Source organism: Parambassis ranga, chromosome 5 (genome assembly GCF_900634625.1).
Source record: "Parambassis ranga chromosome 5, fParRan2.1, whole genome shotgun sequence".
Taxonomy (NCBI): Eukaryota; Metazoa; Chordata; class Actinopteri; family Ambassidae; genus Parambassis; species Parambassis ranga.
The window spans coordinates 17032615-17051761 of record NC_041026.1 but is presented as its reverse complement, the minus strand read 5'-3'; the positions used below and the strand labels follow the sequence as shown (position 1 = coordinate 17051761).

The 19147-nt window shown below is 39.9% G+C and overlaps 1 protein-coding gene across 3 annotated transcripts in view; it reads right to left on the bottom strand.

Annotated features, from left to right (window-relative positions):
* Positions 1 to 19147, bottom strand: part of trim62.1 (tripartite motif containing 62, tandem duplicate 1) — a 30512-nt gene that overhangs the window by 9913 nt on the left and 1452 nt on the right. For 2 of the 3 annotated variants that reach the window (XM_028406424.1, XM_028406426.1), the window contains exons 2-3: positions 18584 to 19126; positions 803 to 898 (exon numbers count right to left, since the gene is read on the bottom strand). In XM_028406424.1, the coding sequence (XP_028262225.1) occupies positions 803 to 898; positions 18584 to 18991 (504 nt within the window). In that variant the 5' untranslated portion in view covers positions 18992 to 19126. The remainder of the gene's footprint in view (positions 1 to 802; positions 899 to 18583; positions 19127 to 19147) is intronic. The other variant, XM_028406425.1, reaches the window with a different exon arrangement.

Sequence of the window (19147 nt, the reverse complement as noted above, 5' to 3'; positions counted from 1 at the left end):
ATCAGTGACTGAATGACCGCACACATTAAACAGAGCTTTCTGCTTGACAAGACATTTTTATATACACACAGAATAGAATAGAATAGAATAGAATAGAATAGAATACAATAGAATAGAATAGAAGGATTGCACGAGAGTGCATGTGAGTGCATTTCCTGCTCCTATAAACAGAGCATACAGCTCTGATGTACTGTGACATAGGCTGGTATATAATATAATGAAACATCATGACTCGTGAAATAAAAAAATGCTTCTACAATTTATATTTTACAGGTCGTTATTTTTCTATTAAATGTTACATTATACCACCAAACTTTTCTCCTGCACAAAATCCTAAAAATGTTGTTTTGATTAAACAGTGAAGGTTAGAAATGAGATTAAATTTTTTTTATTTTTGCAATCAAATTAAACAGATTTTTTGCATTTTTTTTCTGTTTTCTCCACAGATACGATTGCACTGCAAAGTAAACATAAATAAGTTCTAGCTTCTCAAATCTACAATGTACTCCACTGACATTTTTTGGGACAGCTTTGTCACAATTTTCTGATTTTTGTTTTTAATGGACTAAATTATTTATTAACAAAAATAAATGACTGAAAAGCTGCAAAACTACCTACAACATTGAGTTAACCCTTTACAAATAGCACAACATGCAGCATAGCTGCAGATTCTATTGCAACCAGATATCTTTGGACTGTAATCAAAACGGTCTATTTACACAACTTTTAAAATCAATATTGTGGTCCCAAAGGGAAATGGTTGCTGCTGTTGGTCCAGCTCTGTATAAAATTGTAACAGTACCTTGGTCTCAGTGAGTTGCCTCTGCAGGAGCTGCAGGGCCTCAGTGTGTCCTCGCTCACTGTCCTGCAGGGTGGCCAGCTGCTCTTTCATCTCTCTCTGCAACACAAACAACAAACCACAGATCAGTGACTGGTGAACAGACTCAAATATGACAGAACGGTGCAGCTAAACTCAAATACATGTAGAAAATGTATTTGAGGTCCTTCTTTTTCCATTTAAAACTCTCGCCTTCTACTTTGCTTGGGTAAAATCTCAGAATACAATGACAGCCACACTGACATCATGCAAATACAGTTGGCAGCAAAGATTTAAGCCTCAGCTACAAAACAAACAAGCCAGCCGGTGAGCAAGATATGAAAGAGATAAAATTAAAGCTCTGTCAGAGAAAACTGGGTCTCATCTCTAGTCAGGCGCACACAGACAGAACCTGCACCGCTCAGCCACCTCTGAGTCTCCCTCAGGCAGGGGGAGGCTCCACAGGAACTGACTGCTGTCAGGAATGGTGCAGAGATTTAGGCAGGTCCCAAGTGCCAACACTGGCGTTTTTAGATTTAGGTTCTAGGACAGAAGCGGTTAAGCCAATCCTTTATCTAAAGTACAGACTCGAGTATTGAAGTTACCACAAAAAGTATGAACTAAAAAAACCTCTAATGTTAAAAGAATTTGTTGAAAAACAGAAACTTCACCTTTGTCAAACTGATGTGCTTTAAACCTATCTGCATCAGTGGAAGTGTTGGATGGTCGATCTGTTTTCATATTGTCTCAGTGTTACTGGAGATCGCCAGTATACAATCTGATCACACAGAAGACAACAGCAGCAGTACTGGACTGGCATTGTGGCAGTTGTAAAAGATGTTCTAGTTGTTGGAGTAGAAGCTGTTGCTGTTGTTACCAAGCAAGCCAGTTTTATGCCAGCACGGACTACTGGACTACTCCGCACCAAAAAAAAAAAAAAACACGGCATATCCTGTTCGAGAATATCTGGGTCTTATCAGCCCTGTGATGACCTGTCCAGGATGTACTCCGCCTCTCACCCGTAGATAGCTGGGATAGGCTTCAGATCTAAAGGTAGGCCTAGACATATAGGTACTAGTGAGGAAGTGCACTAACAGCATTATGGCTGTGTCTATTCATAGTGATAATATGATGTTGCGTTTATTTGATCATTTGTTCATCACCTATACGGCTCTGTATGTAGATATGGTGCTCTACTTAAAACATCTGTAAATACACACAAGGTAAGCCTGTTTCTGGTACCCATCGATCATCGACCAAATATCAAATAAACCAAAATCTTATAAGAAGCTTATAATTTACTACCTCATAACATAAAGAAAATTCTAAAAAAAAAAAATCAAAATTCCAACAAATGTGCTTGAATTTTACAGACAGCAAACGAGTCTGTAACTGACCAAAAAAAAAATCTCTGCTTTCAGGGGGAAATTAAAAACTGAATTAAAGGAAACAATTAGACACAAGCCTCTTATTTCAAAGCCTCGTGTAAGCCACCCTGTTGCCTGCTTTGCTCAGGTAACCTGTGTGTCCCCTTCTCTGTGATACACTGTCACCTCCTCTGAACACCAACTACAGCAAAAACCACCAAATAAAACAGTTGGCTCAGTGTGGTGAATAAAAATCACTTTGCTATTGACAAGGCTAAAATTAATGCCAGAATAGATCTGGACTGAAAAAAAACATAATAATTTTACAAGAAATCGCATAATAGAAGAATGAATTGGAAGATCCATGACCTCGGTTATTAGCTGTAAAATTAAAAAGGAGCAAATGTGGGTTGCAGAGATGAAGCATGTTTTTTTTTCCTTAAGGACAGAAACAGAAAATAATGGTTGGTGCAGAGGGGGAGCGTGACTCTCCATGTTAATGATAGGAGTGCGGCAGGCTCAGCAGGCTCTCAGCCTCATCTCTATACACGTTTGTCTGCAGCAGGTCAAAGGCTGCTCCCACACAATGAGAGAAACCAACACTGACAGATCGGCAGAGAAAACATGCTCCTCCAATCTTCTGCTGCAAACTGATTGACTGTGAACGATCAGGGAAGGGCAACTGTTGCTGTCATCACTACAATAGATGGAAAGACTAACATGAGGCCACACATCTCTGAAAATAAAATCCGAAAATCCGAAATTATCTGCAGGGGTTCAGCAACATCCTCTGCATTACAAACTGCATATACCCACCCTTTCCCCATTTACTGAACAGCGCTAGCCACAAAAATTAAATTGACTCCTTAACATGTACCTAAACTGAATTTAAGCTGGCAAAGCTACATTTTACCAGCAAGAGCTTGGTTAAATCATCCTCACACACTTCAGGGCCTTAAACTTTCTCCATAACATACAATTACATAATCCTCTTTCATCTTCCTGGAAGCAAAAAAACATCCTTCAGAAGGAGATTTTCTGTGATGACATGTCTAGCAGAAAAAAAACACTTAAGTATAATACTACACATGGACATGGAACTGGATCAAAAACAGACATAATGGGTGTTCACAGAAACATAAACCACTATTGCATGACAAAACAAGGGACTGCTGCAGACACTGACAGTGTCGTGAGTGTGTGTGTGAGTGTTTTTTCATGTTGTGTGTGGAGACGTCTCTCTCCTGTCCATCGAATCTGGCCAATCCAAGTCTGACATGACATTTCCCCAGGATGTCAAGTTGCAGGAAATAGAGGTCACGGCTGGGGGGATTATAAATCTAAAACTCATTTCATCCTTCTGTCATTCCTTTCTTCTCCCAACTCTCCTGTCATGTTTGCAGCAGCTTTTGGGTAAATAAATTAATAAAATGACAGGACTGTAGACATGTTTCTTAAAAACCCTCCTTACTGCTGTAAGAGTTATATTCAGGATTCAGAGAATAAATAAATGGCCTCTATAAAGATGTGAACCAAACAGCATGCAGTGTTGCAGCATGGATAACACAGAGCTCACAGGATGGAGAACATCCTTTCACACACAGACACAATGAAAAACCTCCATTCTCTTACTGTAAGATATAAAGAGTACAGGGCCTATATGTTACTGGGGTCTTCTTGATCTGTTCATTGTTGGGCAACGAGTGCAAACCTCAGCAGAGGCCACAATAATTCACCATGCAGCAAAGTGACTTTCACAAGGACAGTTTGGCATAACCTTCATTGAGCTAAGGGTGTAATTCTGTCAGGTAGCAGACAGGCTGGGTAAACAGGACACTGGCCAATAACACAGGAGCGAACACACCGCAGCCATCACAGTTGGCCTGTGCAAGCTTTATAGGTTTGCTGTAATCTATTATTATCTATCTATTTGTATCTTTTACAATTGGAATAGTATCCAGGCTGCTTTACAGAAACCCAGATAGAACAGAGGGAATAAAGAGAGGTATGCTATAAAACTGGTGATTACACCAGTAATCACCAGCATCATATCGAAGATGCTGCGCTATAAGGCGTAGTTACAGTGTGGAATAGTAATAATCACCAACCTTTGAAGCTATTTATTGACGTCATTTGGAATACAAACTAAAAGGCGAACGGTCTGGAGTCAATAAAATGAGGGACTTGCACTACACTGTGCTTTTTTGCCCCTATAATCACTTCTATTGAAAGAAATAACAAACCATCCATGACATCACAGATCAGTTTCCTGTACAGCAATTTTCAGGCTTAGTCTGTGTACACCGTGAGTATGTCCAAATGAATAATGTTTATGCTCTCTTCATGATGCATGCATATAGGTCTTCACATTCATTTACCAGTAAAATTCAACTGAGTGATGAAAAAAAAAAATCAAAGAGAGTGACTCAAGCTGAAGCCAGGCAAACCACCCACCAGATACTCAAAGAAGCCAAACCTTTAATTATATAATTAAGTGTGTAGTAATATTGTGAAAAATATCAAAGTAATATGCCTATACAATTTGCATGGATGGAGAAATTATCTTGATCTTTAGACCTGTTTTTGTTGGGCATTTTAACATAGAGGTCTTTGGAGACTGACAGAGGTTGCTGCATAGAAAAATGGCAAATGGACACATCAGCACTAACTTTATAAGACTCAGCAAAACTGTAACTGCCACAATCAAGTAGAAATGAAAAAGAAACTGTATAAAATGAAGAAAGGAGAGCAGATAACTTATCTGCTAAATGAGCACTAAGTAAAATGCTGAATTTTTAATTGAGAATCTAACTGTGAGTGCAAAAATAAATAAAACAGTGCAGTGGTTCTGTCTGCACAGTGTGAGTACCCTTTCACAGCCCTCAATGCCACACAGGATGCCGTCTGAAGACACTGACACAGGCTGCAGTGGAATAGCTTACAACGACATCAACAAGCAAACCGCAACTACTAATGTCACAAACGAAAATATACTTGCTGTGCAGAGTGTTCAGAGGTGCAAGATTTGAAAAACATATTTCTGTCATCTCTGACGTTTTTTCCAGACAGTGCAATAATAAAATGCAGGCCAGTGACCTCTGGGAATGTAATGCATTGTGTAAGCATATAACATATCATTTTTTCACATAATACCTTAATCGCTGATTTACTTGAGCTGTGTAAAAAGTTATGATAAACTGCAGGCCAAAGGATTTGAGGCCAATCATAACAGTGTTTTACCTGTCTGTCCACTGTGATGGTTCTGAGTGACCCACCCACAGTCCCAAGCGGCAACCCAAACACAAATTTAATTAAACAAAAAGCTGGACAACAAAAATGCTGTCTCAGGCTGCAGACGCTGGAGTGTTTGTTCCAAGACTTCAAATTGAGCTCAAGCTGTGCCTTACATTCCAGAGCCTTGTTTCCTCTAGCATCAGCAGAGCCTGCAGTCTCTCCAGGGGGACCAGAGCGTCCCTGCAGCCTGAGCTCAGCCCAGCAGAGCAGGCAGAGGCCAGCTGAGCTGACTGAGCACGGCTGGAAGACAGAGACACACTATTTACTTTCAACATCTGTCCCAGCGAGATGAGAACAGCCTGTACAGTATATGGATGTGTGGGTGCTTCTGTTCTGCAAGGATATGAAGTGAAGTGTTAAGTATTCATTTACACACATACTAATTAGTTTTATATCTAATAAACAACTCAGTACTAAGATTTATTTATTAGCCATTTAAAAAAAATGAGTGAAAATATCTAATGTTTGCCGGCGCTCTTTTGTCAGCTCCAACTGAGCTGTTGTTCTACTACAAATTGTACTTGCACTTGCAAGTATTTTACAATACAGTCAGACATCTAGTGCTACAAGCAAGTAGATGGTAGATAGATGCAGAGGATATAAACTATGCAGAAGATGACGAGGCTGTTAAGGCCAAAAAGTGTGTACCACCAGCTGATGAGGATACAGTGCAGGGCTACAGGGACAGCTGGAGGAGTTGTTATCTGCAGCAGCCAAACAGATTTCTGAGCATACAGTAAGATTAATACTGGCTGTGTTTTGATATTTAAAGCAATGTTACTGTGTGACAACATGACTATTACAACTGCATTGTCCTGTTTTATTACCTGGTGCTGTCATCAGAGCCTCTGACCAAATGTTTGCAGCAGCAACAAGCCCAGTGCACACACACTTTTAGCAGTTTTTTCTGTTTTTGTCATTTGTACAATTATTTAGACAGCCAAGGTTCATCATTATAGTGATAAAATGTCAATTTGTTGTTGGATTTGGGTTGCCTATAAGGCAAAACATTTTGCAAACAGCTCTAGAAACCTGGATTTTTTAAAATCCTGGATTTTAAAATGGGCAAAATGGGAAAAAAGGGACAAATGAAAATAATTTATTACTTTCAGCTTTATGATTGGACTGTTGTACCCTTTATACATTACAGCAGTTTATTTTTATCTAGAGAAAAGACCTTTTCTCACCTACTGTGACCACCTCATCTGCTGCCTCTATTTTACCATTGTATGGCAAAGCAGTGATTTGGAGCACTGAAGCTGGCGGCCTCCAACAGTCCTCTGAATATAGGACACGTCATGTAAATGATGAATGCTTAGAGGCTGCTGCTCCACTTCCTAGAGCGAGGAAGGGCACAGAGTATGCAAATGTAATACCCCAAAACATGAGGGGGGAAAAATTCACAACACTGCAAGTCAGTGCTAATATATTTATCCATCAAATGAAAGGATTCAAAATTTTAGATTTGCTGACAAAGCTCAACAATGTCTACACACTAAACTGAGGAAGGTGCATGGCACTACCATGGCAGCAAAGTAGGTGGATGTCGGATGGTTTTAAGAAAGATGAAGAAATCTCAGCGCATCAGTGTTAAGTTTGATAATCTACAGTGTAGGACAAGCCATTAAAGTGGAACAGGGGGGTGTAGTCGGCACTGGAGTGGAAATCTGAGGTGTTGACCGAGCAACTCCACTGCTTGTATAAAGTCACTCACCAGCCTGACAGAAGCTATTTGGTGATTCACCTTCAGCCAGGAGGCTTTTACAACTCATCTGCTGACTGCAGCTTCTACATATATCTAAATAGGAAGGTCTACATGTTTTTCAAGCTAAGGTTGGAAATTTATTTGATAGGCAGGCAGTTTATGTACTTATAAAATGAAATTTCAGAAAAATTCCCATGGCAGCAACCGGTTTGAGCCCTTTACTGAAGAACTATCAATCAATCCTGTCAGCGAGCAAGATGCTAATCTTTGAGAGGGCTATACATCATTTCAACAGGCATCTGATGGAAAAAAAATCATTAATATACAGAAAAGGTATTGCCTTTAGGTCCATGCTATGCCATAAAAGTAGAAAAAACACAAGCCTCTTCCAGCATCCTCCCTGAAAACATTTGTTCTCAGATTTACAGTTTTATGTGATGACAGGCAGAGCGAAACTCCAACTTCCATGTTTTGTTCAAGAGGTAAGAAAAAAACAGTTTAAAAACCCAAAGTCCCTTGTCTGTGAGAACAACAGGACAAGAAGAGCAAATGTTTTTTTTTTTTTTAGAAAGCACCCTAGCCTATACAATTTGAGAATAACTTCAGAGAAGGGAGCTGGTGACTGTAATGGGTATGGATGAAATCAAAGGATGAAAGGTTTGTTATTAGATTCTGGTTCATGGAATGTTGGTAAACACAAATAATCCACTGAACTAATATGCGTTCTGGCTTAGAATGTGATAATTTTTTTCATTTCCTATTCATTCAGCCTGTCATAAATGTTTTAAACCCACTGAAGAAGCCAAGTTCCCTATTTAAAAAAACCCCTGCTCTAAAGAATAAGCAGGTACCAAAATGATATATATAAATATATAAAGATGTCCTGATGCAGCAGAGGGTTTGTTGCAAAGTATATCTAAGCAATGGTGGTTAAAATATTTCAAAGGCAAAACTTCCACAGCTACAGTCAGAGGTTCTACAGGCAAAAACCAAACCAACATACTCAAATTCTTTTGCAGGCATAACAACATTCCTCTGAGGAACTGACTTTTTTGCTAACACAATTATCTCTTTCTTACTCCACTCTTTGGACACACTCAATAAACTCTGAAAGTGACCCTTGGATATGTTGGACTGCTAGGAGATTTTTACCATCACCAAATACATGCCCGTGTCATCCTTTAGAAAAAGCTTCTTAGGATTAGTCAGACCTCTGATATTCAGCATGATGTTAATATAAAACCATGTAGTATGTGTGAGGCTCGCAAATCATCTTGTGAAAAAAAAAAACATGATGTTGTTGCATGCCAGCCAGCACCACCACACGGCAGGGATAACAAACAGATTTGTTTGCCTCTGCTTCATCTTGGCGACATGGGTGCAGCTGGAAGCTATTCTGCTGTAGCCTGTTGTGTATGCACTATGCAAGCTACAGCGCGTGAACAGCTCTATCTGACCAAATAAAGTGTGCGCCTGCTTCTCTTCAGCTCGGTCCCCTGACATCAAATAAATATTTGGGATGTGTGCCTCCTTTGTCAAGTCACACTGTAAAGTAACAGACTGTTTCTGCAAACAGTGGCAGAACACTCTTATGAATTATAAGCATTGCCTGCAGTCATGTTAGAAAATCCCCTGATCATATCCCATAATCTGCATACTGTAAAACTGAAAACCAAATTTCAGGCATTGCTTGAACAGCAAAAAATAAAATATATAGTTTAATAATAATAAAAAATAAGTTTACAGTGCTATACCATGTTTTTTCAGTAATGATCAGTTTCAGCCCACACAGGTCTCAAGGCACAGAAAAGTTTACTGAATATGTTTAAAGAGGAGTCCTCTAGAACTCTTTCACTCCTCCAGGAGTGAAGAAGTGATAGAGTAATGTACAGTATGTGTGTGCATAAACAAAATACATAAAAATGAAAACAAGTAATCAATGGAAACTGAAAGCTGGAAAGCATGCAACAGAGAAAACCTGTGCACATATTCAGATGACATTTGCAGACCTTTGACCACAGGTTTTAGAATAAAAAAAATCTGAGAAAATATTTCTTCCTCACCTTATTATATCATCCCCTCTTCATAACAGATTAGAGAACTGAACAGAATAGAAGCAGCATGTTGCTGCTGATATTAAGTATTAAGTAATATTACGTTTTCTAAACGTGTCCCCAATCAGGTCAATTGAAAAGGTTAATTTTCTTCTTGCAATGGAACATAAAACACAAACAAGGAAAAAATTAAAAACACCTCTGCAGGTGTGGAGCAATCAATCAAGCCCTTAGAAACACCTCAACTTATCCTAAGGCTTTAATGTTTAAAAACGTCTTTCTTTTTACTTAATAAAAGACAAAAATTAGCTTTTGATTGATTGCACTTTGATTAATGACTTTATTACAATGGAGTAGTTTCCTCTGCCACTTGAATAGATGCGACTGGGGATGAGCGGTATGAACACATTTCACAGCCCTTTAAGCTATTTGACAGTTTTCTCTTTTAATGCTTGGGGAAAGCAGAGTTTTTTTATTGTAAGTCACTGTGGAATAGAGTGTGTGTTATATGCCTGATAAACAGCTGCTAAAACAGGAGACTGTGTAGACTGACAATGAAAATGAGCAGGAGAGGACATGAAAGCGAAAGCAAAATTTCCCAGCCTAGGATGAATAGAAAAAGTATTTCTATTCTATTCTATTCTATAATACAAATGGGTGCTCCTTATTCATTAGCCTAGAACTTGCTGGCAAGGTATACAGCCTGCCATTTTTGTGAATATTAACACATGCTAATTGAGATATTAAATATTATAAATGGGCAGCACTGAATCTTTGCTCCTTTGGTCAGTATTTATTGACAGGGCGATTTGCATTGACCAAACACTCTGGTAAAATTGCTTTCTCATCACAACTCTGATAACAAAGAACCATGGCTTAATTTGACAGGATTTACCTGATCCCACTGCAAACACTAGATCATGTGAACACCTGTCTGACCGTCATTCATCTCCCACAGGTCAAAGAGCTTGTCGTTATTTTGGACAAAAGATGCATATAACAGGTCAACATCTACCAGTTTCTCACTCTCCTAGTGACTGGTATAGTCAGGGAGGGGGTCAGATCCAAGTCTGACTGAATGGCAGCTGAAAATGAGGACTCCTATCAGCAGCAAGTCTAATTAAATCATCTGCAGCAAATCACGGACACAGAGAATTACAAGAGATTACAGCCCCGTACAGCCCAGCCCAGACCCCTGAGAACAATGGCCAGTAATCTGTCTTAATTCCCCAGCTAATCAACGCAGGGCTCAGAGTCTCATGGCTGCAGTGGTGAGGAACAGCAGTTCACATCCGCATCCAAATATCAAACCGACGGAGACAAAACTCAAAGCAGAGAAGTCTGAAAAAGAACTCCTCTGTGATCACTCACCACTCATGGATTTTTAACATTTACGAAGAACTGCAATTGTCTCTGCCTGAAAACATTTTCCTCAAACTCTCCATTTCATATTAATCATGTTTTAAAGCTCAGCATACCTCTAAGGCAGCTAGAAAAAGGGCAACACCTTTCTCTGCCATGTCTTTTATATTTAATGTAATCTCTATAGTGGTGTCACTGGCGTGCTGGCTGCCCTCTTACTTGATCTGCCTCACATTATTGAGGCCAGGGCTCAGCATTAAGCCTCACCTAAAGCTGCAAAACTTTAAGGACAGCACTTCCCCATTTCATTCACTAATATGATCAGCAAATCTTCCCTCGTCAGTGATCCGTTCTTTCTCTCTCTGGGCCTGCCAGACCAGTTCCAGCACACGCAGCACAGCAGGTTTCACTGGATGACAGGTACATGTACGACTACTGATACCACACAGCCATTACAATGCTCCAATTATAATGAATCATCAAAATAGAGCACATATTTGGGGGATGGTGCATTTCCACATAACAGGAAACACAATGGCTTACCAAAAGGCTACTGCTTTCATGCTTGTTAACAAGTATGCACTCAGTTTACAGAAAGAATTCTGAATCATTTTAGAGGCTGTATTGTTGATTGCTGTTGGTCTTGTCCCCTTTTATGAAGCAGGCCACTCCAACTCAGATCTACAGTGATGTAAACATGATACTCATGATACCTTTGCACTTGACTTTTATGGCAATCAACAGACATACCAAGGACAAATAAGCAAACTGGAGAGTAAATGACAACATGACAGTGGAAGATTTGTCTTCTTATTCTGCTATGTTTTTTTCATGTATATTACAAACATCACAGGGAACAATGTGATATTAATAATATAGGTTAAGGTTTCCATTTGTCTCCCATGGGAGAAACTGCTGAGGAAATGCTGCAGTGCCATAACAAAATACAACATAAGAAATAAAGAAAAACAATGCATAATTGTAATGCATATACACTATACAAGCTTGCAAAGGTATGGAATGATCAAGTTAAAATCAAACCAGGCCATCTGAGATTCCTTCTTCAAGTTTAGGATCTTCTGAATAAGCTCTCATCTATTTGTTTCGCAGGAGTTTATAAGGTACATTTTTCAAAACTCTCAGCCTTCCTTTTAGAAACAAGGCCTATATAGGTCTATATATAGCTGTAAAAAGGCATTCACCTGCATGTTCCTAGCTCTATAATATAGGATATATTCACTAGCTGTAAAACATATGGCAAACTGCAAAATCATCTTTGCTTTGCACAACACGTACATAACCATTTTTAATGCGCAACAGATGTACAGACATCTGACTCACTTAAGCACAAGCCGAAGCAATCATCTGAAGAAGACAAAATGTTCTATGTGATGGACACCATACCAGCTCACTTTTTTTCTCCAATCAATGCAGCTGTTTATCTGCTAATCTACCAGCAGCACAGGCTGGAGTAAACATACAGCTCTGTCCTGCCTTAACCTTCATCAGCAATAAGTGCAAGACAAGCTACCGTCTCTCTCTTGATAAGGATATTAAGCCAGGGCCCTACTAATGGAATGTGACCGCTGCATTTCTGCATGAACGAAGCCTCCCTGCCACACCACCATCATGCAGTCAGTGATGATGGTGGTGTGGCAGAGGTATAAAAGGAAAAAACTAATTTAATTGGGGTGGGGAGAAATTAACAGGGTAAAGAGGCTGGGTAGGATTCTCCACAAAGGGATTTGTTTGCCAAACCAGTTACAGGGCACATATTTCAGAGAGGAATAATATTACTGAGAGAGAAGACAGCAGAGTAAAAAAAAGGGACAGGTTGTAAGAGATGGAGCTGCTAGAGGAAAGGAGAGCAGACTGAGGTGACCCACAGGGGAGATGGCAGCCGTGGGTGCCCTTGAAATTGCCTGACTCATTACTGCAGCAGCACGGCCATGCGTGGTGATGGCAGGCTCAGAGAGCTCTCGGCCAGGAGCTGACAGTCAAGAGAGTGAAAGACAGCCCTGTTTATAAAACCACCAGAGAAACACTTCAAAGTCTGGCATGCTCATTCCCTATTTTCAACTCTGCATTATGGCCAGGCGGTTGGAAAAAAAGACAATGCATTTTAATGATTAACCCTCTGTTTGTGGGGTGATAAGAAAATAGCAATGTGCTAATAGAGAACACACACCAGTGCATCTGGACACTTGAGTGACAGGTCTGTGTGGGTGACTCAACACCACAGTAATCATTTAATTCTTCTGCAGTGTGGGCTTCAATCAAACTGAGACTCGCAGCACTGCACAGCTGTCTGCTGCCTACTCTTCATACATATAGAGTCTATAGTCTCTATAACAAAGTTGGTACCCAAAATATGCATGCAGTGGGCTGCAGTCAATTTCCCTTCTTATCTGGTCTTACACTGTTGTCAAGTAGAGCGGAAACACATCCCCGAGGCGGGTAGACAGCAGGAATAGTGTGTCTGGCCCAGCAATACTGTGGTTGCACTTGGCCTACTGCTCATTACAATTAAAGCACAGTGGTTGCTGTGGCCTCCATTCTGTCCTCTGTGGGAGTTGACTGCCAACTTTCGGTCACAGTGGTGCAGTAATAACTGCACAGCTTCATCTAGCTCCAATCAGGGTTACAGCAATCCAGCCAACCTCTATTTAAGATGGCGCCAGCAGTCCAACAGTTGCGTGACTTAGAGAGTGTAATCTCGTCACCTTTAACCACGTTGCCTGAAATAAAAGAATTATTTCACTACACATAAAGCACATACTTTATAGGGTGAATGAAAGATGGTGTGTAAATAGGAACATGTGGCTTCTTTGTTATAACCTCATTTAATGAGTTCAAAATCTGTCTTAATATAAAACATCAGATGATTAAAAGGATGTGTGGTTTAGTCTTAAAAAGCTTGAGATTTTCAATGTCGAAGTGTTCCGTTTAATGTTCAAATGCGGTGCTTTTTGCTCCTCTATATAAGGTCTAAATGGTGTTCCATGCCACCCGATGTGATTGCTGGAATAAAACCCTTCCTAATCAGAATGCATTAGTTCCCTGTGAAATCTCTGCTCCCTGAAGCAAATGGCAGAGCCGCAAATCCTCCTCGATCCTACCTTAATGTCCTTTATGTTGAGAAATATGTGCAAGCAAGCAATTATGTGCTGGGTGAATGTTTGCCAGATGTGTGTGCATCACCATGCAAAGGTCGGCTGCCGGATGCATTTGTGCATAACAGATTTGGCCACAGAAGTGTTTACGCGGGAAAAGGATGCAAATCAGCATGAGGTAAAGCTTTCAACACAGCAACAAGACTCAAGGCCTGAGGTCAGCAGAGTGACATGCCAGGGTAAGGAGATTACATCCTGCCACAGACTAACCAACGGGCTGCCTTTGTCACTAGACATTGGTCAGCCAAACACTTTCAACACACAGTTAAGGCGGCAGCAGCAACATGACATAACAGTTGCAGAATATGAAATCAAAGGCTTTGAAATGTGTTGTAATATGAGAACACACTGTAAGATTATGTATTAAAGGATAAGTCCTTGTAACATGTAACCGAAAGTTGGGTTTACTTATTGAATAAGTCTCACCAAGATTCAGATTCATATTTTTACACAAAGCAGTGTATGACTGACCACTGCAGAGGCTGGTGACTGAGGACATGTTGGCATTATCCTACTTCTCCAGGGGGTGATAAGGTGAGAGGATTACATAACCTAAAGCAGAAACACGGCTGGGGACAGTGATGGCAAACTTTTATCACTTCGATGACATAAGTATTTTTTAAACAGAACAAAAATTATTACTCTTCAAACAATATTTGCCAATTTATCAAAACACAAAGTAACTCTAATTGCTTACACACCATGTTATCAATTTATTATATTATTTATTTATCCAGCTTTTATCCATGGGCAGCTGCTGGATTTCAAACCAGACTGATGTGCAAGTGTCATGCATTGCATAGATGACATATCTTGTGGACATGTGGCATGATAAGTTACATGTGTGTGTATAAAAAAATGAATGTTTTTTATTTTCTGTAAAAAAGACGAGTAGTAAAATCTCTGAGCAACAACATAATAGATGCAGTTAAAGCTAGCCATGAATGCCATGAGCCAAAGTATCAAACAATCCAACACAAAGAGGCCAAGCTTTGGCTCTCCACCTACAAAATCCTTTTTCTTTCATCTGCAAACTTTCCCATCCTACAAGTTCTCAAAGGGTCATTTTAAAGAGGCCACCAAGCTGGCACAGCATGCACCCTTCAAGCCCAAATAGTCAAAAACACTGAAACTAATTGCTGCTGCACTTTAACACATCCTCACCATGATGTTTTGGCATTTAGTTAGTTGCCATTCTCAAGTCAGGCCAAAGTGATGTTTTGCCTGCAGGCATAGCTCACACATACTTGTTTCTATTTGACATAAGAGCTCCCATCAGCTCACTGGGTGGAAATAAAAACAAGAAACTTGTATGCTATCTAATATCACCAGGTATTACTTACACATTCCCCTTCCTACAAGATTTTATTTAATAGAATATAGATAGTAACAGTACATATACATATTCCTAATTGTATTCTGTTATCTAAAAAAAATTGACACAAAATAATTGTTGAACCATCTGCTACCTCTTTCTAATGCCTGACGTCTTGTATGACATTAAATAACAAAACGGCGCACTTGTAGCTTTAAAAGGGCGAGTTTCCAAGCTCATCATGGGACACGGTTGTTTCCGATGGGGCCTCTGTATACTCATACTCTCTTTCAGTATTGTGGATTTGGGAAGCCTCCAAAGCTCCTGCCAGAATACAAAATGCCAGATCGTTGCCTTGAAAAGAGCTTCAAGCAGAGGGACAAGCTGGTGTCCAAGAAAAGGGAAACATCTTGTGCTGTGCCTAATTACTTCTGCTCCAAAATTACAGTTTTGACCTTTCTCAAGCTTCCAGTGCAGAGCCTGATTGGAAATTGAAGAGGACAGCACTTATGTTCACAGCACTGTCAGTTATATTTAATACAGAACACAGAAGAAAACAACTGCGCTCTATGCTACCCACACACTGCCCTGCTATGTTTACATGTAACCACTAATTCAATTAATTGTACATGTTGATTCCATGTATAAAACCATTTACAGTCTATGGCAATTGCTTATAATCCAAATAAAACTGTCTTTAGACTGTTTAAAGGTTTTGGGCACATATGAAATAAAGTTATAAAAAGCAATTTCATGCTTTATAAGGAGAAAGCCTGATGAATGGCTTCTAATGATGTCACTTGACACAGAGCCTCTTAAAAGCAGATTATAATCCATTGCAGACATGAACAGCTCAGTAGTTAGTGAACATAATAATTCTTCCTATATTACTTGTAAGTCCACCTGGAGTCCACTTGGAGGAGGTGTTCAATATGCACAGTGGACTAGAAATGAAATTATTCTAATGTCTAGTCCGTTAAAGGTAGGGTAGGAGATTTCATTCTGATGCACTTTTTGTTAAATTAATGTAACTTCTCTTTACAATCCGATAGAAACCAATTAGTTCGGCAGTTTCACATTAAAACGAAGAATATTAATCATCTGTGAAAGCTATATAACGCTAAAAACATCAGTCAATCCTACGAGGCGCCCCTGCACGGAGTATTGGCTAGTTGTCACTCTCGTCCTGCTCTGCGCGCACCAGAGAGGTACGTGCATGATGGCCGAAGTCACAGACTGGTTGGGAGGCGTGGCTTCGGGGTGAAAAAAAAAAACCTGGCACAAAACTGTACTTATGACAAGTGACTGATGCTTTGATCATTACCACATCTATGCATGTTCATAGGCAGGTGATGTTTGGATGCACCAATCTTATATGTCTTACTTCTACATAACAGTCAATATCTAACCTGAGGAAAATAAATTGAGCTGCAGCCCTCTGCTGATCACTGCTGGAGGCCTGGTGATAGTTTAGCTTCTTCAAACCCAACAGAACCAAACACCACCAAACACCATACTAAATTTGTGGTGTAATTCAAAAATAAATAACATTTGTTAGTCAGCAATTTTGTGTTGCCACCGGATAGATTTATAATTCTGCACATAAACCTGCTCACAGATTCAAAGCACACAGGCAGAATGAGCTTGATGATGTCAAAGATATACTTTCAAGAGAGTGCAAGAGGTCAGTATCATGAATAGTCAAAGGCTGAGGCCATCTCACTGATACAGTCTGCACCAAGAAAGGACTAAAAGCAGCGCAAATCTACTACATTAATTTTTTTATGTTAGTAGTACATAAAACTGTTGCATGAGCAAGCATGCGTGGGACACTAACTCTACTACTGCATACTAAACAGACAACATAAGATGGACATTGGATCTCCACCACAGCTGACGTTTCACAACGGTTTCATATAAGACACTTATTGGTGCTATTTAGTAAGAAAATAGAAATCACAGAGCTGAACAGCTATAATGGTACCAGTGTAAGAACTGAGACAGACTACATAACATTAGACTGGAATGTGTTGCTATGCATAGTGGAGCAAAGAAGGAACAGGATTAGGAGCTTTGTTTCACAGTTATTGGATTTTGGCTCTGTGGGAATGGCATTACCCAAACTGTGAGAGGAACACAAACACTGAACCCTTCCTGTTAATGTGGAAAACATGACTCAGCGTAAACACATACTTATTTACATGCAGTTGTTGGGAAGATTCCTTGCCAATTACAAGTATCCCTATATGATCGTGATGAAACATTGAGGGATTATAGTGTTTTCCAATGAACACTTTGCTTTTGCTAGTACATTTAAATTTAATTCCTTGCTGTGTCAATATCTCTTTTTCTTTCTTTCTTTTCCATTTTAAATGTATTTTGAGGCCAAGATGAAAGTAGAGAAAAGACAGGGAATATCGGGAAGGAGAGCTCTGGGGTTACACCTGCCAGACCAAACTGCTTTTAAGACTCAATCAGATAGAGCACATTATTATTATTGCTGATGTAATTTTGCTAGAATATTTCCAGGTTTTTTTTTTTATCTTTTTAATTCAGAAAAACCTTTAAAAGGCATTTTTACGCAGGTCAAAGAACACTTTGTTTTCGAAAAACTGAAAGCCAACTGAACTGTCAGATTGGCCCTGTGAGATAATCTTTATTTCGTCCTGCAAAGATTCCAGAGATTCTGCATAGTATTGCAAAAAAGGAAGCAACAAAATATACAAAGATGTTTATAGGTATCGGTCAATTTTATCTGCCACTAGCCTTTTACAGAAGCGTTGGTAGCAGTGTTGTCCAGCATATGGCGATATATTTTTGTCAAAAGAACATGGAAAAAAGATGTTTAGATGCTTGAGGTTATTTAAAAATGGTCTGCTTTACTGGAGATACCATGAGATGACACTGTCTTCTCATAGTGTCTCCAGTAAAGCACACTGACTTTTTGTTTGTTTGTTTTTTTTTTTTTATTCTCCAAAAGCAGTACAACTTACACTTTATTTCTCTACCACCCATCATACAAAATTATAGTCCTTTCCAGAAAGTAAAATGTCTAATAACTTGCTTAAATTTTCTTTAATTTAACTAAATGATTCCCTGATTCAATTTTAAGTCATTCCAAGCAACAGGGGCTGAATAATAAAACCTCTTTTTACCCAGTTCTGTCCACACCACAGAAACAAATCCACTGACCTCTTGTCATAACAACAGCTCCAATGTGGAACCTCACTTTGATCTCAGGTCAGTGGACATCAGGAAAGAGTCAATTAGACATACTCCCTTCCTCAGCACCGACTGTACCTGAATACTCATAAGCAGAAAATCCCCAAACTGCTTTAATGGAGCTGCTTCGTGGCAGCAGAGGACTCAGCGCTGAACTATTTGGGCAGCTCCCATAGGATCAGCCTGAATGTGATTCAGAGTGGTGATGTGTGTTAAGAAAATGTCACCCTCACCATTGCTAATGAGCTGTCAGAGTGTATGTGCTATGACTGACCTGTATCTCCTCGTAAGCCTCGTCAATAGTGGTGACCTGGTGCTGCTCGTGTAGGGCCGGCTCGTCGCAGAAGAAGCACACCAGGCTCTTGTCAGTCAGGCAGAAGAGCTTGACCTTCTCGTGGTCCTTGCAGGGGTAGGAGCTTCTCTGAGCGTTAAGGATGGCGTCGAGAGGGAAGGCTGAGTAGCGTTCCACAATGTTGGAGAGTTTGAGACTCGGGGAAAGGAGTGGATCGGTAAAGGTCCTCCGGCACTCTGGACAGTCCCTTGTTCCGTGAGGCTCCTGTCTGCTCCAGTGTTCTGTGATGCACTTTCTACAGAAGTAGTGCTCGCAGCCAAAGCTGACGGGATCCTGGTAGATGCTGAGGCAGATTGAACAGAGGAGCTCGTCCTTCAAACTACAAGCCATTTGCAAAAAGAGAGACTGAGCGGCATCTAAGAGGGCAATGTTCTGGAGCTGAGTGGTTTATTCAGTAAGTGAGCGGGTCACAGCCATGTGGGAGTTAACCTTCAGGATTCTGTTGATTTTACACTATTATCTCTGCTGAAAAATAAAAAAACCACA